General features: G+C 41.3%; 3 protein-coding genes across 5 annotated transcripts in view; 2 read left to right on the top strand and 1 right to left on the bottom strand.

Moving 5' to 3' along the window:
* The window catches only part of cipcb (CLOCK-interacting pacemaker b), a 10,024-nt gene extending 8,017 nt beyond the window's left edge, over window positions 1-2,007 (top strand). The window contains exon 4 of one of the 3 annotated variants that reach the window (XM_084431541.1): window positions 1-2,007. This exon is cut by the window's left edge and continues 27 nt beyond it. In XM_084431541.1, the coding sequence (XP_084287667.1) occupies window positions 1-552 (552 nt within the window). In that variant the 3' untranslated portion in view covers window positions 553-2,007. The other 2 variants (XM_084431543.1, XM_084431542.1) reach the window with 2 other exon arrangements.
* A 643-nt stretch (window positions 2,008-2,650) lies between these two features.
* On the top strand, window positions 2,651-17,470 carry znf410 (zinc finger protein 410). Its single transcript, XM_084431540.1, has 12 exons — window positions 2,651-2,935; window positions 3,285-3,324; window positions 4,182-4,233; window positions 5,513-5,696; window positions 9,764-9,946; window positions 10,876-11,067; window positions 12,391-12,550; window positions 14,109-14,290; window positions 15,889-15,978; window positions 16,161-16,256; window positions 16,913-17,008; window positions 17,342-17,470. The coding sequence occupies exons 3-12, from the start codon at window positions 4,201-4,203 to the stop codon at window positions 17,431-17,433; spliced, it is 1,308 nt and encodes a 435-aa protein (XP_084287666.1). The 5' UTR covers window positions 2,651-2,935; window positions 3,285-3,324; window positions 4,182-4,200; the 3' UTR covers window positions 17,434-17,470.
* A 3,560-nt stretch (window positions 17,471-21,030) lies between these two features.
* The window catches only part of entpd5b (ectonucleoside triphosphate diphosphohydrolase 5b), a 19,157-nt gene continuing 15,187 nt past the window's right edge, over window positions 21,031-25,000 (bottom strand). Inside the window, exons 11-14 of the mRNA XM_084433319.1 lie at window positions 23,447-23,590; window positions 22,376-22,432; window positions 22,138-22,253; window positions 21,031-22,064 (exon numbers count right to left, since the gene is read on the bottom strand). Of these exons, the coding sequence (XP_084289445.1) occupies window positions 21,981-22,064; window positions 22,138-22,253; window positions 22,376-22,432; window positions 23,447-23,590 (401 nt within the window). The 3' untranslated portion in view covers window positions 21,031-21,980. The remainder of the gene's footprint in view (window positions 22,065-22,137; window positions 22,254-22,375; window positions 22,433-23,446; window positions 23,591-25,000) is intronic.

Here is a 25,000-nt window from a genome sequence, read left to right as displayed (position 1 = left end):
TGGACGGTGGACGTGGTTCCTCAGCCTCAGGTCGTGTTCCTCCAGCCTGTGGTCCCGAACACACACACACACACCAAACACACGTCACAGCGCCGCCGGCACCGGAAGCTCCTCCCGATCCGCAAATCATATCCCAGAATCGCTCCTCATCCCGGAGACACTCTTCTTCAGACCAGCAACAGCTCCAGTTCCTCAGTCAAGAGCTCCAGTTCCTCTCACAGCGATCGCGCTCAGAACCAGTCCAACTCCATTCCCGACGCTCCTGTTCCGGAGACATCCGCAGAATCCCACACTAGACCCCAATCCACGGACAACCGTTCCCATTCCCACACGGACAACCGGATCAAGCGCTTCTGCAACACGTACAACATCCTCCGCTCGTCGGGTCTGCTGGACATCACGCTGCGCACCAAAGACCTGATCCGGCAGAACCGGCGCACGCAGAGCGAGCTGGACCGGCTCCGGGAACACACACGCATGTTCCTGCAGGCGCTGGAGACCGGAGACCCGGAGGTGTGGAGGAGCCTGGAGACCAGCCTGCAGGAGCAGTGACGTGTGTGTGTGTGTGTGTGTGTGTGTGTGTGTGTGTGTGTGTGTGTGTGTGTGTGTGAGTGTGTGTGTGTGTGTGTGTGTGTGTGTGGAGCCTGGAGACCAGCCTGCAGGAGCAGTGATGTGTGTGTGTGTGTGTTGAGCTCAGAGCTGTGATCACTGGTGTAGTCGTCCACTGTTAGCTTCTAGATCAGTTCATAAGCTGTTTACACTCACTTCCCTTTCACACACACGCACCTCTCACACACACATTCACATTCACTCACGCACTCAGACACTCTCACACTCACTTCCTGCTGTTACACTCACTTCCCTCTCACACACACTCACGCTCTCACACATGCACTCAGACACACACACACACTCACACACACACACACACGCTTAGATACACACTCTCACTCAGACACACACATTCACACTCACTCACGCATTCTCTCACGCACTCAGACCCACACTCTCACACTCACTCATACTCACACACACACACACACACACACACACACACACACACACACACGTGTATCTAAGCATTAGGCCTGGTTTAAACACCAGTTTTATGGGATCATAGAATGAAGCTTGTGAAGTCTTTATGAGTGAGTCATTGAATCGTTCGTTCAAGAGATTCGTTCAGAATCATGATCTTTGTTTGAATCAATGAAGTCGTGATTGTCAATCTAGTCGTGATCGTGCGGCTCTAATATTCCTGTAGTTCTCAGACAGTGAATGATCATGTGCTCGTCGTCTTGCCTTACTTGATGCGGTTGATTCGCTCAGAGTCTCAGTGGCAGCTATCACATGACCACCAGTTCATCCAATCACGGCTTTACTTCCTCGTTCGGCATCAGTAGAATCCGGATCATTTCCAGACGCTGACTGAAGCGTTCGCAGTCGCACAGAGAGGGTTCGGCTGTGACTCGTGTTGCCTTGCTTTAATGGCTTTCTTTACAGCGATACAGAAAACATAGGCCAGCAGTTTTGATAAAGCTTTACACACGTCTCGCTGTAAATCAGCACAAACATCATGAACTGCATTTCTGTGAACCATTCAAAGGCCTTCAGACCCGCCTGTAATCTGCAAACACCAGCGCTCCTGTCTTTCTGTAAATAACATGTCGTTTTGTGTATAAAGATGTCATTTCTTATTTCCCTTTGCTGTCCATCCTCACGTGTGTTCTAGACGCGAGTTGAGCAGATTGTGTTGTTATAGTAACAGTTCAGTACGGTGCTTTACATTACATTTACAAACATATGGCTCTGAAAACTCATCTTACAGGATATAAACATTTCTCAGCTGTGCGAACCCAAACCTGTGCTCAAATGTTTGCATTTTACAGATTTTTTTTTAAAGTTTATTATTATTATTATTATTATTTCCCACTTTAAAACATGGATTACTGAATACTACACTGTCAAATGTTTTCATGTCATAAAGTTATTAAAATAATTTCAAATGTCAAATGAGTGCTTGGATTGCATTACTTACAAAAATCATGTAGACCTACTTTAATATATATATATATATATATATATATATATATATATTATTGTTATATTTCTGATTAACTTTGCTTTGCTTGTTATCAAAAACATGTTGGTTTTGAGAAAGAATCGATTCAGAGAATCAGGCATCGTGAATGGAGATTCACGCTTTGTTATTCGAAAAGAATCTTCATGAATGATGTCTGACTCTGACTCTTTTGAACCGATTCTTTCAGGTTCAATACGCGTATCACTCACTGAAAGGATAAAATAAATCGATTAGATAGAAAAAGTGTTGGATGCTGCAGATTATTGAATGATAATTTCATGTGATCTGGAAACTGGCTAAACTTTTATAATATTAATTTATTGATTCTTGTTTTTTTTTATTAATTAGTTCTATTTTCTTTTTTTTTTTTCTTTTTTTTAGACGTTTTACTGAACAGTGCCAATTAAAATACACATTACTCACAAATCATGTACTTTTTAATTCTAAAATGTTAATGTACAATTTAATTTAATTCATTGATGATTCTTCTTCAAAGAATCGACTCCAACGAATCAGAGAATCAGGCATCATTCGAAAGAATCCCCATTAGTGATGCCTGACTCGCGAACCGATTCTTTCGGATTCAATAAGCGCGTCGCTCACTGAAATGCAGCTCTTTGTTTGCTAAAGTAAATCAGGCTTTCCAACACTAGTTTCCATTATAATCTACTGCCTAGTCAGTATGCAGATCAATAGTTTTTCACCCAGAAGTACATCTCTCACAGCCCGTGCGTGACCCGGAAGTGCTCGCGATCTGTCTTTGTGTTTGTGTTTTGCTTCTCACTGTCAAACATCAGCGGCGATGAAGGTTAAGAGACTTTATAAAGATAAATGTATATCATAGTCATCTATCAGGTAAGTTTAAGATGTCTAATTTTATAAAAGCGAAAGAAAAGCGAGCAGGACGATGGTGATCTGTGCTCTTGCTTACGGTGGCTCATACTGTCTGCTTTATTAATGACAAATGCTTCATATTTATAACACTTTATCATTAATAATATCGCACCTCTGTGTACAGTATGACTTGAGCTTGGCTGAGCCTTGTGAAAGCTTTAAAAGCATGTCAACTTAATATTCATTCATTCAGTTATTCACACGTACTTAATTTAAATAATTTGATATTCATTTGGTGAATATGTGATTAATATATTTAGCGTAATTCATGTTTCATATTTTAAATGTTCTGTGTGTTTTATTCTTGCAGATGATGGACGAAACCTTCTCTCTCTGACCGCCTGAACCTGGTTAGTTTCACTTAGTAATCGATCATACTTTTGACCTGTTAACTGTGAAAATCTAAATGCCTGTTTTATTTTATATAAAATATATATTTTAGAAAATAATTTGGACTTTAAAATTGCTATAAAACTAAAGCCGTTGTCATGATAAATCGCGGAATCGGGTCTCCTTTAGGACCCAGGCGGTAATGCCTGATCAAAAGTTGTTATCGCGATGTCTTGATTAACTTATTTAACTATTATATGATGTTTATAACAATGTTTTGTTTTTCGACATACTATGTTCTGTAAAAGTAATTTAATATTTATGTTACACAATAATAGTAATGTGGTACAGTATATAATAATACTATAATACATTTTTAATAAATTAATTGTCACATAACCGTAATTAATTTGAAACATGTATTTGGGAACTATTTTGGAAGCAAAAAACATGCCTAATATAAGCTAGGCTAGCAGGCTAATCGGTTAGATGTATGCTATGCTAGTACGTAAGCTAACTAAAAAAACAGTAAGAACCAGAAATGCTTGATTTCACCACCTATAGCTTCAGTTATATAGTATATGAACCATGTAATTTAAAAAGACATTAATGGTCATTATAACACATTTTAAACAATATAAATCATAACGTTTGGGTCCTAAAGGAGACCCGATTCCTGGCGGGACTCGATTTCTCAACACACCGTACGTCTAACAAAGTTGTGTTCCGAATTTAAAGTTGATATCACAAAAATTGGTTGAATTATGAAGCTTTCATGATACCTCACTGATGATGATTAAAGGCAATAAAAAAGTTAAAAATAGCTGATATATTGATGATGTCATCATATGTTTATGCATCTCTCTCTTGTTGACAGATCACATTACGCTGAATCCATGCTTTCTGATGAACTTGACTCCAAACCTGAGGTATTACTGTCCGAGAAGATTACAGATACTATATTACTGATGATATTAAGGGTTATTTGTGTTATACACAGGGCCTAAAACCATCTTTTTGCCACTCCTGCCAATGGCCGGTGACTCAAGATAATGTAACGGCCATAAATATGTTTTACCGGCCATGAAACTGATTTAGCAAAAACAGGCAGTAATGACTGCAAAATCTCAGATACCAGTGAAAATGCTCAATTCTCTATTCCAGTTTCGATACAGCTACTAGCCAAACTAATATAAATTAAAAACATAATTAAAGACAAGTAAACAGTCAGTATTAAAATAAGAACAAATAATCAAACTACAAGCAAAAGCACAAATAAATATAATATAACAGTAGTTTTCAGCTACAGAAATGTAATAAAGTAAACAAATGTAAAATAACACCACAGATTCTTACTGTATTTTTTGATTAATCCTTATTAAAGTTATTCAGTCAAGAGCAGCGAGTGATTCTTCTTTGACTTTTGTGTGATTAACATTAACACAGACCGCAGGAATATTAGGCTGCTGTCACTTTAAGAGCGAATGCACCGATCTAATACACTGATACACGTTTACTTTATCAAATGTTTACGTTCACTTAAGTCATAACCCACTGTGTTTACTGGGATATCCGCGATTTTTTTTTTTTTTTACATCTCTGAGACGTGGATCTCTGTGCGCGCTTCGGATGCGTCCACACTAAACCTCCCACTGAATCGAGAAATGATTCTGGGTTGATTCTGAGAGTGACTGAATGCGTCGCGATTCTCTCTCGAACCGATTCTGAGCTTAGTTTTTAACGGCAGATCGCACACACCTCTTGAACCTTCGATAAAATAATCATTCATAATGTTCAAAAAGGTTGAAGCAAATCACAAGGGTCATGTTATCTAGCATGATTAAAGCATTCTGAGGTGCGAGTATTATTATTATATTAGGATTGTTGTAACTGTGTTGTTCTTATGGCAACTGAATAAATAGAGAAGTGTGCAAGTATTGGCCCTTAAATACGACCTCACGTGATGTCAGTCACGCTCACACACTGCCTCCGAAACTTGTCCGTCATAAAAAAATTCTGATCGGGTTCGATTCTCTGCGTTTTCCGCATCCGTAGCTCAAGCATTTTGAATGGTGTTTTGGCAATTCAGAGCCACCGAATCACGAATACAAAAAAAACCGCATACGAGCATTTCGGACTCCGTGTGCAAGGACCTTCAGTCTCTAGGTTTGATGATGATTGACACCTGTGTTGTGTGTTCCTGTGCAGCTGTTGGTTGAGTTTGTGCAGAACGCGTCGATCCCGCTGGGCCAGAGTCTGGAGGAGTCGGACCTCAAGCCCTCATGTGTCCCGTTGCTGTCGCCCACACACACCTCCTCCACACACACCTCCTCGTGTGGCCCGTTGCTGTCGCCCACACACACCTCGTCATGTGGCCCACTGGACCTGCCAGGTGAAGCTCACGGATCAGCACCAGCCTTTACATATAAGCTTTTAGTTTCGCCTATTTTAGATTTAAAGGTGCAGTGTGTAATATTTAGGAGGATCTGTTGACAGAAATGCAAAATCATATACAGAACTATGTTTTCAGTGGTGTATAGAGACCTTACTTAATGAAGCGTTATGTTTTTATTACATTGCATCCGGAGAGTATTCACAGCGCTACACTTTTTCCACATTTTGTTGTTAAAGCCTTATTATATAAAACCATATATATATTCCAAAATGGATTAAATTCATTATTTTCCTTAAAATTCTACAAACAATACCCCAATGTGAAAGAAGTTTGTTTGAAATCTTTGCAAATTTACATAAGTATTCACAGCCTTTGCCATGACACTCAAACTTGAGCTCAGGTGCGTCCTGTTTCCACTGATCATCCTTGAGGTGTTTCTACAACTGGATTGGAGTCCACCTGTGGTAAATTTACTTGATTGGACATGATTTAGAAAGGCACACACCTGTCTATATACAGTTAACAGTGCATGTCAGAGCACAAACCAAGCCATGAAGTCCAAGGAATTGTGTGTAGACCTCTGAGACAGGATTGTGTCAAGGCTCAGATCTGGGGAAGGGTACAGAAAAAGTTCTGCAGCATTGAAGATCCCCATGAGCACAGTGGCCTCCATCATCCGTGAATAGAAGAAGTGTGGAACCACCAGGACTCTTCCTAGAGCTGAGCGATCGCGGGAGAAGGCCCTCAGTCAGGGAGGAGACCCAGAAACCGATGGTCTCTCTGACAGAGCTCCAGCGTTTCTCTGTGGAGAGAGGAGAACCATCTCTCAGCACTCCACCAATCAGCAGAAGCCACTCCTCAGTAAAAGCACGACAGCCCATCTAGAGTTTGCCAAAAGGCACCTGAAGGACTCTCAGACCATGATGAAACAAAGATTGAACTCTTTGGCCTGAATGGCAAGTGTCATGTCTGGAGGATCACCTGGCCAATACCATCCCTACAGTGAAGCATGGTGGTGTGGGGATGTTTTTCAGATGAGGAACTGGGAGACTTGTCAGGATCGAGGGAAAGATGAGGAACCGGGAGACTAGTCAGGGTCGAGGGAAAGATGAGGAACCGGGAGACTAGTCAGGGTCGAGGGAAAGATGAGGAACCGGGAGACTAGTCAGGGTCGAGGGAAAGATGAGGAACCGGGAGACTAGTCAGGGTCGAGGGAAAGATGAGGAACTGGGAGACTAGTCATGATTGAGGGAAAGATGAGGAACCGGGAGACTAGTCAGGGTCGAGGGAAAGATGAGGAACCGGGAGACTAGTCAGGGTCGAGGGAAAGATGAGGAACCGGGAGACTAGTCAGGGTTGAGGGAAAGATGAGGAACCGGGAGACTAGTCAGGGTTGAGGGAAAGATGAGGAACCGGGAGACTAGTCAGGGTCGAGGGAAAGATGAGGAACCGGGAGACTAGTCAGGGTCGAGGGAAAGATGAGGAACCGGGAGACTAGTCAGGGTCGAGGGAAAGATGAGGAACTGGGAGACTAGTCATGATTGAGGGAAAGATGAGGAACCGGGAGACTCGTCAGGATCGAGGGAAAGATGAGGAACCGGGAGACTAGTCATGATTGAGGGAAAGATGAGGAACCGGGAGACTAGTCAGGGTCGAGGGAAAGTTGAGGAACTGGGAGACTCGTCAGGATCGAGGGAAAGATGAGGAACTGGGAGACTCGTCAGGATCGAGGGAAAGATGAGGAACCGGGAGACTAGTCATGATAGAGGGAAAGATGAGGAACCGGGAGACTAGTCAGGGTCGAGGGAAAGATGAGGAACCGGGAGACTAGTCAGGGTCGAGGGAAAGATGAGGAACTGGGAGACTAGTCATGATTGAGGGAAAGATGAGGAACCGGGAGACTAGTCAGGGTCGAGGGAAAGATGAGGAACCGGGAGACTAGTCAGGGTCGAGGGAAAGATGAGGAACCGGGAGACTAGTCAGGGTCGAGGGAAAGATGAGGAACCGGGAGACTAGTCATGATTGAGGGAAAGATGAGGAACCGGGAGACTAGTCAGGGTTGAGGGAAAGATGAGGAACCGGGAGACTAGTCAGGGTCGAGGGAAAGATGAGGAACTGGGAGACTAGTCAGGGTCGAGGGAAAGATGAGGAACCGGGAGACTAGTCAGGGTTGAGGGAAAGTTGAGGAACTGGGAGACTAGTCAGGGTTGAGGGAAAGATGAGGAACCGGGAGACTAGTCAGGGTCGAGGGAAAGATGAGGAACCGGGAGACTAGTCATGATTGAGGGAAAGATGAGGAACCGGGAGACTAGTCAGGGTTGAGGGAAAGATGAGGAACCGGGAGACTCGTCAGGATCGAGGGAAAGATGAGGAACCGGGAGACTAGTCATGATTGAGGGAAAGATGAGGAACCGGGAGACTAGTCAGGGTCGAGGGAAAGTTGAGGAACTGGGAGACTCGTCAGGATCGAGGGAAAGATGAGGAACTGGGAGACTCGTCAGGATCGAGGGAAAGATGAGGAACCGGGAGACTAGTCATGATAGAGGGAAAGATGAGGAACCGGGAGACTAGTCAGGGTCTAGGGAAAGATGAGGAACCGGGAGACTAGTCATGATTGAGGGAAAGATGAGGAACCGGGAGACTAGTCATGATTGAGGGAAAGATGAGGAACCGGGAGACTAGTCAGGGTCAAGGGAAAGATGAGGAACCGGGAGACTAGTCAGGGTTGAGGGAAAGATGAGGAACCGGGAGACTCGTCAGGGTCGAGGGAAAGATGAGGAACCGGGAGACTAGTCATGATTGAGGGAAAGATGAGGAACCGGGAGACTAGTCAGGGTCGAGGGAAAGATGAGGAACCGGGAGACTCGTCAGGATCGAGGGAAAGATGAGGAACCGGGAGACTAGTCATGATTGAGGGAAAGATGAGGAACTGGGAGACTCGTCAGGGTCGAGGAAAAGATGAGGAACCGGGAGACTAGTCATGATTTGAGGGAAAGATGAGGAACCGGGAGACAAGTCAGGATCGAGGGAAAGATGAGGAACCGGGAGACTAGTCAGGATCGAGGGAAAGATGAGGAACCGGGAGACTAGTCAGGGTCGAGGGAAAGATGAGGAACCGGGAGACTAGTCAGGGTCGAGGAAAAGATGAGGAACCGGGAAACTAGTCAGGATCGAGGGAAAGATGAGGAACTGGGAGTCTCGTTAGGATGAAGGGAAAGATGAATGTACAGAGATGTCCTTGATGAAAACCTGCTCCAGAGCTCTGGATCTCAGACTGGGGCGACGGTTCATCTTCCAACAGGACAACGACCCTAAGCACACAGCCAAGATAACAGGAGTGTCTATGGGACAACTCTGGGAATGTCCTTGAGTGGCCCACCAGAGCCCAGACTTGAACCCGATTGAACATCTCTGGAGAGATCTGAAGATGGCTGTGCACCGACGCTCCCCATCCAACCTGATGGAGCTAGAGAGGTTCTGCAAAGAAGGTGCTTCAACAAAGGATTGAGCAAAGGCTGCGAATACTTATGTACATGTGATTTTTATTTTTATTTTATTTTTAATAAATTTGCACAGATTCCAAACAAACTTCTTTCATGTTGTCATTATGGGGTATGTTTGTAGAATTTTGAGGAAAATAATTAATTTAATCCATTTTGGAATAAGGCTATAACATAACAAAATGTGGAAAAAGTGAAGCGCTGTGAATACTTTACGAATGCACAATTCAGTCAAACCAAAAATTATTCAGACACCAGATATAATTTTCGATTTTTTATTTTTTTTCACTAGTGTGTGCAGGACACTGCAGTTCATTAATGTAAGTGAGGAGAGCAAAATAAAGTAAACTGTGACATATTATACCCAAATATTCTTCATACAGTGACTACCAGTGACATAACCTAACCCTAACCCTACCAGTGACATTAATAAACATTTGGGAGCTGATTTATTTTATCAGCAAAATAAACTGATAATGTGAGAAATGTTGAAGGTTTCTGAATACATGTTGGTTTGACTGTATATGTGATGTGTGTGTGTGTGTGTGTGTGTGTGTTTTTCAGAGAGCGCTCTTAGCCATGCCGGGTCTCCAGCGATGTCAGAGTTCGGGCCCGAGCGAAGCCCGCTGGTGGTTCATCTGCATCAGCCGTCTCCCTCGCCTCCAACACACACACACACCCCCACAATCCTCCAGGACCTGCAGAACCACGACAGCACGTCCTACGTCCTGCTCAACCTGGCCAAAGGTCCGATTATCAACCCATCACTCCATCACACAGCAGACTGGACAAAAATGCTTTTCGTACTCAGTATTTTTGTCTTGTTTCCAGTCCATATATCAAAAAATTCTTAAATCAAGATGCATTTACTAGATGAGTGAAGTGCCATTAGATTTTATGTCTTGTTTTCTGGGGGAAAAATCTAAATGAAATGAGTTTTTGCTTAAAACAAGCAAGATTTTCTGCCAATGGGGTCAGAAATATAATCTTAATTCAAATGGAAAATAAGATTATTTCTCTGACCCCATTGGCAGATCATTTAACTTGTTTTAAGCAAAAACTCGTTTCATTTAGATTTTTCCCCCAGAAAACAAGACATAAAATCTAATGGCATTTCACTCATCTAGTAAATGCATCTTGATTTAAGAATTTTTAGTTGTTTGGACTGGAAACAAGACAAAAATACTGAGTAAGAAAAGCATTTTTTGCTGTGTAGACATCTGACATCAATTAATGAATACTTGTGATGTCCCAGACAGCAACATAGGCTGCGTTTAAACTGGCACAAAAAATCACTCACTTTTACTCACATCTGACACAGATCGGAATTTGTTGCACACATGTAAACACTAAAATCTGCACAATTTGTTCACATCTGATATGAGCCACTTCCAAATGTGGTTTTACATCAGATCCACATCCGATATCTGGACTAATATATCGGTCTAAACACGCATATCCCATTCCACTTTGAATTCCAAGCCACCACAAGGCGAGGACGACACGTTTATTCACAAAAGATAGCTTTTTAATGTTGTGTTATGAGGCGTGCCTGTGTGCGCTCGCTCCATTTTCTAAACTATAGCGAATAAACTGTGATAATGTGAGAAGTGTTGCAGGTGTCTGGTTTGACTGTGTGATGATGTAATGATCCACACACACTCTCTGTGCTGTAGGGTTGTCGTCGTCGGCCGAGCCGCTGGTGTTTGTTCAGGATGACGTGGACGAGGCGCAGGAGGAGATTTCTTCGGGAGACGGTGCGGATGCCGGCGCTCCATGGTACCTGCGGGTCCAAGAGCTCGCTCACGATAGCCTGATCGCCGCCACACGCGCACAGCTAGCCAAAGAAGCCCGAGCCGGCGGGAACGGTACCTGACTCACTCACTCACTCTCACTCACTCACTCACTCACTCACTCACTCACTCACTCACAGTCACTTACTCACTTACTCTCTCTCACTCACTCACTCACTCACTCACTCACTCACTCACTCACTCACTCACTCACTCACTCACTCACTCACTCACTCACACACACACTCACTCACTCACTCACTCACAGTCACTTACTCACTTACTCTCTCTCTCACTCACTCACTCACTCACTCATACTCTCACTCACTCACTCACTCACTCACTCACTCACTCACTCACTCTCACTCACTCACTCATACTCTCACTCACTCACTCACTCACTCACAGTCACTTACTCACTTACTCTCTCTCTCACTCACTTACTCTCACTCACTCACTCACTCACTCACTCACTCACTCACTCACTCATACTCTCACTCACTCACTCACACACTCACTTACAGTCACTTACTCACTCACTCACTCACTCACTCACTCACAGTCACTTACTCACTTACTCTCTCACTCACTCACTCACTCACTCACTCACTCACTCACTCACTCACTCACTCACTCACTCACTCACTCACTCTCTCACTCACTCACTCACTCACTCACAGTCACTTACTCACTCACTCACTCACTCATACTCTCACTCACTCACTCACTCACACACTCACTTACAGTCACTTACTCACTCACTCACTCACTCTCACTCACTCACTCACTCACTCACTCACTCACTCACTCACTCACAGTCACTTACTCACTTACTCTCTCTCTCACTCACTTACTCTCACTCACTCACTCACTCACACACTCACTTACAGTCACTTACTCACTCACTCACTCACTCACTCACTCACAGTCACTTACTCACTTACTCTCTCTCTCACTCACTTACTCTCACTCACTCACTCACTCACACACTCACTTACAGTCACTTACTCACTCACTCACTCACTCACTCACAGTCACTTACTCACTTACTCTCTCTCTCACTCACTTACTCTCACTCACTCACTCACTCACTCACTCACACACTCACTTACAGTCACTTACTCACTCACTCACTCACTCACTCACAGTCACTTACTCACTTACTCTCTCTCTCACTCACTTACTCTCACTCACTCACTCACTCACACACTCACTTACAGTCACTTACTCACTCACTCACTCACTCACTCACTCACTCACTCACTCACTCACTCACTCACTCATACTCTCACTCACTATTTTGCACGCACTCCACTCCAAATGCGGTCTTCATTTCATTCCAAGTCTTAGCATTCAAAGTATTTGATTCCTGACCTGTCACTCTCTGCTGTTGCCTAGGTGACCACATTCACAGCTGTCAATCAGAGGGACCTAAAAAAGATCAGGTTCCTCGTGTCGTTTGCTCGCCATCAGAGAAGATCCACCGGTGTCCGTATGAGAACTGCCAGCGCACCTTCACCTATCCTGCACACCTGAAGTACCACCTGAAGACTCACAGGTAACACGCTCACTCACGGCTAACATGCGCTCACATGTAACACGCACACTCACGGGTAACACACACGCTCACGGGTAACACACACGCACTCACAGTAACACACCAGATGTTTCAAACACAAAAGTAGTCAGTTATATGTTGTGGAATGAAAATGAAGCCTTTTTTAGGATCATTGAGGAGAATTAAATGTGTTCATTCCCAGATCTCATTACTGTAATGCAGAAACACCAACCTCACCATAACATAAAAGTGTTTACATATATTTTTTAGTGCTGGGCGACTATTAATTGCATCCAAAATAAAAGTTTGGGTTTACCTAATATTTTAGCCTTTTTTGGTGCTCATTTTCTAAAACATTTTGACTTTTTAAGTTTAATTAATTAATTAAAATGTTTTAGAAGAGATGTTTTATAGTCACTGTTTGTATGAATTGCATTCTAATATAATTTTGAACATGCATTATGACTTGGCAAGTTGTGACTCCAATTCATTTTTTTTTTTCTTGTAAATCACATCAAACTGAAGTGCAAAAAAAACATTTAAATTGTGATTTATAATAATATTTAATCTTGTTGCACCCTGATGCTGATTGATTTAAAAAATATCTTACAGTAATGAAAACAAGATTTTGCAGGTTTAAATATGTTTAATTGTCATGAAAATAATGTCACAATGTAAAATAAAAATCTTTATAATTATGAAGCAGGCTTTATTTTGTTTATGAAATTTTTTTTGTTTTTGGGGTGAAATGAAACCTGGACTCGTGTGGGCAGGTGCTCTTTTTTAAGATGAAAACGTGTTCTGCAGGAAGTCACTCATGCAGGGTTTTAAAGATGAATGTATATATGAAAGGGAAGTTGTGATCATCTTTTCTTCCTCTATTGTTCCGTATATCTGAATGAAACGCTCCAGGAACGAGAACACATGTGGGCGGGGCTTGATTGTGTCTGTGGGGAATTGATTGGATGGCTGTGGTTTGCTATTGGCTGAACTCATGTGAGTGACAGGTTATAGCCCCGCCCACATCATCAGAGAAGAGAAAAGATGCTGCAAGAGGAACTGATTCTGATTCAAGATTATTAAAGGAATAGTTCACTTTAAAATGAAAATTCTGTCATCATATACTCACCCTCATGTTGTTTCAAACCTGTATGAATTTCTCTCTTCTGCTGAACACAAAGGAAGATATTTAGAAGAATGTCAGTAACCAGGCAGTTTCTGGGTCCCATTGACTTCCATAGTAGGAAAAAAATATATAGAATATAGAAATATAGAAACTGCCTGGTTACTGACATTCTTCTAAATATCTTCCTTTGTGTTCAGCAGAACAGAGAAATTCATTCAGGTTTGAAACAACATGAGGGTGAGTATATGATGACAGAATTTTCATTTTAAAGTGAACTATTCCTTTAACACAATAATGATGTGCACCGATAAATAATTTATAATAAACACTGCAATATTCCATAAAAAACAAGAATTGTACATTTTTTGATTTGGTGTGTTTCTGATATATTTCCAGCTGTAGAGAGTGTGTGTGTGTGTGTGTGTGTTTCAGGAATGACCGCACGTTCCGCTGTGGAGCCGAGGGTTGTGGGAAGAGTTTCTATGTTCTTCAGAGGCTTCAGGTTCACATGAGGATCCACAACGGAGAGAAACCCTTCATCTGCAGCGAGAAGAACTGTGGGAAGAGATTCACCACTGCTGGGAACCTGAAGAACCACAGACGCACACACACTGGTACACACACACGCAGCATTATTATATTCATACATGAGGATTTTTATTTATACAGTCAAACCAAACATTATTCAGACACCAGATATAATTTCTGATGTTTTTCACTAGTGTGATCAGGACACTATAGCTCATTAATGTAAGTGAGGAGAGCAGAATACAGTAAACTGAGACATATTATACCCAGATATTCTTCATACAGTGACTACCAGTGACATAACCTAACCCTAACCCTACCAGTGACATAACCTAACCCTAACCCTACCAGTGACATAACCTAACCCTAACCCTACCAGTGACATAACCTAACCCTAACCCTACCAGTGACATAACCTAACCCTAACCCTACCAGTGACATTAATACACATTTGGGAGCAGAAATGATTGGGACACTTTGAGCTGATCATGTTTTGCTGAAGTGTTTTGTCTTTAATTGCTAATGCTCTTTTTACACACAGACTGAACACAATGAAGCATTGCTTGGTGATTGGTTGAGCTAAACTGGTATTATCTAATTGTGTAGTTAAATTTAACAGCTGACAGATATTCAACATAATTCATGTGTGAGACAGTCTAACAGAAGGACGGACAAAACCAGTCAAATATCAACTCTGAGTTCTGCTCATATTTATTACCATTTTCTAAACTATAGCGAATAAACTAATGTGAGAAATGTTGAAGTTTGTCTGAATACATGTTGGTTTGACTGTATGTCTCATAGAATGAAGAATCAATCAAAATAGATTTCCTATACAAAAATACACTATTGGTCAAAAGTTTGGAATAATTAAGATTTTTTAAATGTTTTTGAAAGAGTCATTAGTGAGAGTGCAGAAACTGTTGCAATGATAAGATCTTCATTCACGCGATCAACAGGCTGTCCTCTGCTCAATGCTCATCACTGCAACCTTTTATGTGATGGGAATAGATCTAAATACTTAAAAAAACTTTTCAGACGATTCGTTAATCCCGATAGCTGTAATAGTAAAAGTTTTCGAGAGAGTTCCACATGTAATGCTAGATATTTCATATGCAAGCATGTCAGCCAATCACAGCAGTGGGCGTTTACACTGAAGTCTCACAGCAGCCAATCACAGCAGTGGGCGTTTACACTGAAGTCTCACAGCAGCCAATCACAGCAGTGGGCGTTTACACTGAAGTCTCACAGCAGCCAATCACAGCAGTGGGCGTTTACACTGAAGTCTCACAGCAGCCAATCACAGCAGTGGGCGTTTACACTGAAGTCTCACACAGACACGCCCCTTCAAACAGAGCGTTCAGATCAGAGGCTAAAATCAGGCTAGGAAATATGCCTTTTATTTCTAAATTATAACAACTTTTGATCTAAAAAAACATACAAACATTATAAGGGCACCCCAGGAAACATTCTAAAATAATAAAATAATCCATGCAATGGGATAATAATATATTTAATAATATTTCACTGTTTGTACTGTATGTTTCGCGCAGCCTTGGTGAGCAGAAGTTCTAACACATTAACAAATCTTGATTATTCCAGTCTATGCTTACAAGTAATCATTTTTGTTAGTATTATTGTAAATATTGTAAGTAATGCTTGACATCATTGATGGTATTTTCAGGAGAAAAGCCGTTCCTGTGTGACGTGGACAGTTGCGGCCGATCCTTCGCCGAATATTCCAGTCTGCGCAAACACATGCTCGTACACTCCGGTACGGTCACATGACTTCATGCGTTATCGTAGTTTAATATCATATGTTTGTAATTGTAGTGTTGATGACTGTGAACAATATCACTTTGATTCAGTTGTTTTCATGTGGATTGCACATAATAACTGCAGTAATGCACATAATAACTCAGATAATAACTGAGATTAATAAGTGGGTCTGCACAGGAGAGAAGCCTCACGTTTGCTCGATCTGTGGGAAGACGTTCTCTCAGAGCGGAAGCAGGAACGTCCACATGAAGAAGAGACACAGCAGAGAAACCGGTAACATCATATTCATAACCATAACCATAATCGTACATGTGTGACGTCTGTTTCATATATGCACACACTACCAGTCAGAAGTTCTGGATCGGTGAGATTATATATGTTTCTGAAAGAGTCTCTTCTGCTCATCAAAGCTGCATTTATTTGATCAAAAATACAGTAAAAATTGTAAAATATTATTCTAATGTAAATCAGCTGTTCTCTATGTGAATATACAGTAAAGTGTAATTTATTCCTGTGATCAAAGCTGAATTTTCAGCATCATTACTCCAGTCTTCAGTGTCACATGATCCTTCACAAATCACTCTAATATGAGGATTTGATGATCAAGAAACATTTATGATTATTATCAGTGTTGAAAACAGTTATTTACATTTTATTTCAGGATTCTTTGATGAATAGAAAGTTGAAAAGAACAGCATTTATCTGAAATAGAAGCTTTTGTAACATTAAACACTGATAATAATCATATAATAATATTTCACTGTTTTTACTGTATTTTTGATCAAATAAACGCAGGTTTGGTGAGTAAGAGACTCTTTCAGAAACATGTTAAAAAATCTAACCAATCCAAAACGTGTGTGTGTCAGTGTGTGTGAGTGTGTGACGAGCTCATGTCAGTCTGAGGGGGCGTGTCTCTGTGTGATTGACAGGTGAAGCGCTCACTCACAGCAGTTTGCTGGAGGCTGACGGCGGCGGCGACTCGATGGTGAACATGAATCTGCATCACGGCATGTTACGAACACAAGGTACAATCCTCTCGATGAGCTTCTGATTACGAGAGAACGCTTCAACACGCCAATGCTACACTCTTCTAAATCTCATGTGTTAAACAAGTATTCATTCCTTCAGTGAGCTCATTGTTTCTGCATTAAATTACTACATTATTTAAATGAATACATTTTTCGCTAACTGTGATTTTGTACATTTCTGAAATGCATAACTTAGTTTCCTCTGATGACAGATCACTGTAAATTGTAATATGGACTCATGCACTTTCTGTAAAGCTGCTTTGAAACTGTGTGTTGTGAAAGCGCTGTACAATTAAATGTGAATTGAATTGAATTGTCGTCTCACTTCAGATTCGGCGGATCCGGTTCTGACTCCGCCTCCTGACCTGGTCACCATGACGACAGCACACGCCTACAGTGATGATGTGGTGGCGCTGTTGTAGTCCTTGTTTTTGTAAATAAACTATTTTAGGAAACTCATCGTTGTCAATTTCATGTTTATTTATCAAATTTTGTCACTAGAAAGATTTCATATTCAAGCGAACGGAGCGGTTTTGGAAATCTAAAATCTTAAAAAGAAACCAATAAAGAATGCATGAATGAATGAAGTCTCAAACGCCTCCAAATGAGAGAGAGAAAACTGACCATAAAGAAATATTTGATATAATATTACATCTGTCATATGAAGAAATGCCTTTAGGTCCCTTTATGACTCTGGGCTTTTAAAATAATGTATAAACTGAAAAGCCCAATCAAGGTTTTTTTTTTTTTTCTGGAAAAGTCCATATTCTTAAAATCAATTATGAGAATTTGAATTTGCATTCAGTTAAAAATCTGGTACTATTTATTAGAATTGTTTTGCAAGTTCCACTATTACATCATCAACTGTTGTACAGTTTTTATAAATGAAGGTTCGTTCCTGCTTATTTCTTGGGGAAATCTTATTAGAGCCAAATGTATTGAAGATATATTTCAGGATTTTGAATAAGATGTAGCGTCCTAATCACATGAAATATAACATTTAATCTAATATTCAACAATATTATTGATCTCCTGCACTGACAGCATAATATGAGAACTGAGCTGAGCTGGACGATGACATCACTGTTTACTCCAGAGCCTATATATAGATATAAATGAACTAAATTAATAACTTTTTTACAGCAGAAATGAAGCATCACTGAACTGACTTGAGCTGGACTGTGACGATATTTTCTTCTGCAAACAAACTCTGTTGCATTATTCTCCTGATATCTCTGTAAAGCTGCTGTGAAACACTGTGTAAATGAAGGAGACTAGACTTGACTATCAGCTTCTGACGATCCTGGAGTTTTGGACAAATGCATGCGATTCACTGTGTATAAAACACACAATATGCTTAAAATGATTATTCAGACATGTAAATATGCACGACTTTAACACCAATACAAGATGATGCAGCTGTTGTGGAAAAACTAATGAAGAACATCAGTCACAGCAGTCGTTCTCTCCGCCGTCATGCTGAACGTTTATGACTCGCGCAACTCAGGCAAAATGATCTCAGTGTTTCTCAGTAGTAAATACGACTTGAGAGGGCTAGGAACTAGGAAACTCGTATTTATGATAATTCCGCCAGCATGTGAAGGCAGGGTTAGTCTCGTGTAGTCAAATGTATACACGACGGATGTGACGTTCAGTGCCCGAGTTTTGGTTGTTTGAGGTCGACATTCAGTCATGAGATGCAGGTCACTGGTCACTGTTACTTACCCAGTTTCTGTTTAGAATATGTTTGTGTTTAAAGTGTTAAAGATAAAAAATATACATCATGACTAATAGAGACAAACATTCATAAGCACGTTGTAACATTTTTTAATTGAAAAAAACAAACCAAAAAGAAATGCTCAGACATTAAAGACAGACTGATGCAAACATTACAACATTAGCTTCGTCATGTAAACAATGTTTCCAGAACCCTCCTGAGAGCCGTCAGCGCGTCTGCCAGACCTCGCCAGAGACGTGTTCTGCTCTCAGGCACACATTAACCTTCACTAAGAAGATTAAAGGGATAGTTCACTTTGAAATAAAATTTTGGTATGTTTTAGCTTACCTCAAGGGCATCCAAGATGTAGGTGTCTTTGTTTCCGCAGTAGTTTCAATTTTGATATTTTTAGGTCAAACCGTTCTTGTCTGTCAGTCATATAATGCAGGTCGATGGTCACTGTCTCAAAACACAAGCACAGAGTCCAAATTAAAACAATTCCCCATCGTCCAAATTAAACAATTCCCCATCATAAGTACACATTGATGGCCTAAGACACGAAACGAGCGGTTTGTGTGAGAAAACAAACAGTATTTATATCGTTGTTATCTCTTGAACACAGCACACGTCCAAATGATCTGACGGCGCGGGCGGGTATAGATATATACATAGACGTCGCCTTCGCTACTGCAGTTCATTGGAACGAAACCGTAGCCAAGGCGACACATCTATGTATATATCTATACCCGCCCGCGCCGTCAGATCATTTGGACGTGTGCTGTTTTCAAGAGATAACAACGATATAAATACTGTTTGTTTTCTCACACAAACCGCTCGTTTCGTGTCTTAGGCCATCAATGTGTACTTACGATGGGGAACAGTTTAATTTGGACGATGTGCTTGTGTTTTGAGACAGTGACCATCGACCTGCATTATATGACTGACAGACAAGAACGGTTTGACCTAAAAATATCAAAATTGAAACTACTGCGGAAACAAAGACACCTACATCTTGGATGCCCTTGAGGTAAGCTAAAACATATCAAAAATTAATTTCAAAGTGAACTATCCCTTTAAAGGGTTAGTTCACCCAAAAATGAAAACTCTGTCAGTAATTACTCGCCCTCATGTTGTTCCAACCGCGTCAGACCTTCGTTCATCTTCGGAACACAAATTAAGATATTTTTGATGAAATCTGAGCGCTGGATCACTCCTCCATAGGCTTCTAGGTGGCCCAAACTTGCTGGCCCAGAAAATGTATTAAAGACATCGTTAATATAGTCCAAGTGGCTACAGTGGCTCAATCTTAAGTTTATAAAGCGACGAGAATACTTTTTGTGCGCAAAAACAACAAAAATAATGACTTTATTCCACTATTCATTTCCTTCTCTCTGGGCCTCGAGTGAGTTCACGTAGTGTAATAGCGCAGCGCGTCTGTGTTACACGTCACACGCATCACACACATGACCAGCGTCGGCCAATAGTGAGCCTACGTGGTGACGTGCAACACAGACGCGCTGCGCAAAAACACTACGTGAACTTTTTTTGCTTGTTTTTGCGCACAAAAAGTATTCTCGTCGCTTGATAAACTTAAGATTGAGCCACTGTAGCCACTTGGACTATATTAACGATGTCTTTAATACATTTTCTGGGCCAGCAAGTTTCGGTCACCTAGCAGCCTATGGAGGAGTGATCCAGCGCTCAGATTTCATCAAAAATATCTTAATTTGTGTTCCGAAGATGAACGAAGGTCTGACGAGGTCTTGGAACAACATGAGGGTGAGTAATTACTGACAGAGTTTTCATTTTTGGGTGAACTAACCCTTTAACATAATCTCCACAAGATTTAACAAATCTTAACCGAAACCGAAGCCTATTTTAATATCATTAAACTTTTACTTTCTTTTGACTCTCGGTGAAACGTTTCCGTGAGATTCACCCTGATAATGGATGAAAACGCTACAGTGAGATAAGTGGTGGTTAAACTGGTTTATGGGTGGTTTTTAATGAATCCTGAACTTCTGGAAGTGGTTCATGGGTGGCTTTTAATGAATCCTAAACTTCTGGAAGTGGTTTTTAGGTGGGTTTTAATGAATCCTGAACTTCTGGAAGTGGTTTTTAGGTGGTTTTTAATGAATCCTGAACTTCTGGAAGTGGTTTTTAGGTGGTTTTTAATGAATCCTGAACTTCTGGAAGTGGTTTTTAGGTGGTTTTTAATGAGTCCTAAACTTCTGGAAGTGGTTTTTAGGTGGTTTTTAATGAATCCTGAACTTCTGGAAGTGGTTTTTAATGAATCCTGAACTTCTGGAAGTGGTTCATGGGTGGCTTTTAATGAATCCTGAACTTCTGGAAGTGGTTCATGGGTGGCTTTTAATGAATCCTAAATTTCTGGAAGTGGTTCATGGGTGGCTTTTAATGAATCCTGAACTTCTGGAAGTGGTTTTTAATGAATCCTGAACTTCTGGAAGTGGTTCATGGGTGGCTTTTAATGAATCCTGAACTTCTGGAAGTGGTTCATGGGTGGCTTTTAATGAATCCTGAACTTCTGGAAGTGGTTCATGGGTGGCTTTTAATGAATCCTGAACTTCTGGAAGTGGTTCATGGGTGGCTTTTAATGAATCCTAAACTTCTGGAAGTGGTTTATGGGTGGCTTTTAATGAATCCTAAACTTCTGGAAGTGGTTTTTAGGTGGTTTTTAATGAATCCTAAACTTCTGGAAGTGGTTCATGGGTGTTTTTTAATGAATCCTGAACTTCTGGAAGTGGTTTATGGGTGGTTTTTAGGTGGTTTGTAATGAATCCTAAACTTCTGGAAGTGGTTCATGGGTGGTTTTTAATGAATCCTGAACTTCTGGAAGTGGTTCATGGGTGTTTTTTAATGAATCCTGAACTTCTGGAAGTGGTTTATGGGTGGTTTTTAGGTGGTTTTTAATGAATCCTGAACTTCTGGAAGTGGTTCATGGGTGTTTTTTAATGAATCCTGAACTTCTGGAAGTGGTTTATGGGTGGTTTTTAGGTGGTTTTTAATGAATCCTGAACTTCTGGAAGTGGTTCATGGGTGGTTTTTAATGAATCCTGAACTTCTGGAAGTGGTTTATGGGTGGTTTTTAATGAATCCTAAACTTCTGGAAGTGGTTGATGGGTGGTTTTTAATGAATGGAAGTGGTTTATGGGTGGTTTTTAATGAATGGAAGTGGTTTATGGGTGGTTTTTAATGAATCCTGAACTTCTGGAAGTGGTTTATGGATGGTTTTTAATGAATCCTGAACTTCTGGAAGTGGTTGATGGCGGCACCCAAAGCCCAGCTGGTTTCCACGTTCCTCACCTTCTTGGTTAGCTGTGTAAACACAAGCTTTGGCGTTAACCATCTAACCTCGAGTAAATCAAACACGGCAGAAACACTAACGTACCTGCAGAACGGTGCTTTCTTTAAAACCAAAGCCGTCTTTCAGCAGACAGATGATGTACGTGAGATCCATACAGAGGAACTCGTTGAGTTGACTGCGCTTCGACGGTCGGTTACACACTGCAACAAGTGAGTTCATTTTCAGTTTGTAGTTGTATAATATTAATTATATTGCACAAATCTGTCAACATGATCAAATATAAGATGAGAACATGTAAAGAAAGATTAAACGTAAAGCTCACCCTCTTTCGCTCGTTTCCTAAAGTCTCGGATCTTCACGGCTCCTCCTCTGGTTTCATCTGAGATTCATCATCAGCAAAAACAAACAAAAAGCAGAAACAGTTAAAGTGAGACGTATATTAAATAAGTGCTTAATTCAGGCATGTCGTGTTGTGTTGAGGATTCACTTGTTCCTTGAAGACATTGGACAAACTTACAGACAATCATTTCTTAATCAATTTTTTTGTTGTTTTAATCATTTTTGTAATTTTTTGTGCGTTTTTTCCCACCTTGCTACACTTGCGGTGTTCCGGGTCAAAAATGACCCGCCTTTTAAAAATGTCTTGTAAATCTCTGGTTATGCTAATTTATCACCAAATATTGGATTTGTATTTTTTGATCAACTTGTTTCCTTTCAGTTAGCACAGGTTTTGTATTTCTTTTATGGATCTGATTGATCGTAGGCCTCATGGATCTGAGTTTATGCAGCTGTTTTTTGAGGTGAAAAAACTTTGTTAAACTCCAAAAAACTGCATAAACTCAGATCCATGAGGCCTACGATCAATCAGATCCATAAAAGAAATACAAAACCTGTGCCAACTGAAAGAAAACGATAAAAAGATTAAATCCAATACAGTATTTGGCGAGAACATAGCATAACCAGAGATTTACAAGACATTTTTAAAAGGCGGGTCATTTTTGACCCGGAACACCAAATTAGGTAACGGATTTTAAGTACTGTGGGTGGAAATAAAAAAGCAGAACAAACAAGTTTGTAATCAAAAAGCTTATCATCATTTTACTCATTCTTTATTTTACCAGGTCAAAAACTCATTGAGATTAAAATCTCTTTTATAAGAGTGTCCCGGCCAAGACAGCAGCTTCAATAACACAGACAAACAAACACACATCAAAACACAATCAAGGATCACAACAGCAATTCACCAAAGGATAAAACACACAATCTGTTAAAAGTAACTTAAAAGATTATTGACTATCAAAGCCAGGTACTCAGGTACTTGCACAACACACAGGTACACAAGGTACGCAACACATTTTATGTTTGTTCCTTTGGAAGATATTGATGGTCTTACCGATGAGTCCGGCTTCGACAGCGTGATCGAAGTAATACGAGAAGGCGTAGAAGCTGGCGCTGTCCTTCAGCTCGAGAGGCTGTTTAATGAAGCCCTTCACCACCTTCAGCATCTCCTGGTAACACGTCCTGAAGCCCCGCACACCTGAACAACACAACAACACAACACATCAACACCAGAACACCTGAAGAACACCACAACGCATCAACACCAGAACACCTGAAGAACACCACAACACCTGAACACCACACCACCTGAACACCAGAACACCTGAAGAACACAACACATGAACACCACAACACATGAACACCACAACACATGAACACCACAACACATGAACACCACAACACATGAACACCACAACACATCAACACCAGAACACCTGAAGAACACCACAACACCTGAACACCACACCACCTGAACACCAGAACACCTGAAGAACACAACACATGAACACCACAACACATGAACACCACAACACATGAACACCACAACGCATCAACACCAGAACACCTGAAGAACACCACAACGCATCAACACCAGAACACCTGAAGAACACCACAACACCTGAACACCACACCACCTGAACACCAGAACACCTGAAGAACACAACACATGAACACCACAACACATGAACACCACAACACATCAACACCAGAACACCTGAAGAACACCACACCACCTGAACACCAGAAGAACACAACACATGAACACCACAACACCTGAACACCACACCACCTGAACACCTGAAGAACACAACACATCAACACCAGAACACCTGAACACCAGAACACCTGAAGAACACAACACCTAAACACCACAACACATGAACACCAGAACGCCACAACACATGAACACCAGAACACCTGAAGAACACAACACCTAAACACCACAACTCATGAACACCAGAACACCTGAAGAACACAACACCTAAACACCACAACACATGAACACCAGAACGCCACAACATATGAACACCAGAACACCTGAACACCACAACACAACACATGAACACCAGAACACCTGAAGAACACATCAACGCCTGAACACCACACCACCTGAAGAACACAACACCTGAACACCAGAACACCTGAACAACACAACACCTGAACACCACAACACATCAACACCAGAACACCTGAAGAACACAACACCTTAACACCACAACACATCAACACCTGAACACCACACCACCTGAAGAACACAACACCTGAACAACACAACACCTGAACACCAGAACACCTGAAGAACACAACACCTGAACAACACAACACCTGAACAACACAACACCTGAACACCACAACACATAAACCAGAGCACCTGAAGAACACAACACATGAACACCAGAACACCTGAACACTAGAACACCCGAAGAACACAACACATGAACACCAGAACACCCGAAGAACACAACACATGAACACCACAACACATGAACACCAGAACACCCAAAGAACATAACACATGAACACCACAACACATGAACACATGAACACCAGAACACCTGAAGAACACAACACCTGAACACCACAACATATGAACACCAGAACACCT

Source organism: Rutilus rutilus, assembly GCF_951802725.1.
Source record: "Rutilus rutilus genome assembly, chromosome: 15".
Lineage (NCBI taxonomy): Eukaryota > Metazoa > Chordata > Actinopteri > Cypriniformes > Leuciscidae > Rutilus > Rutilus rutilus.
This window is presented reverse-complemented; position numbering and strand designations above follow the sequence as displayed.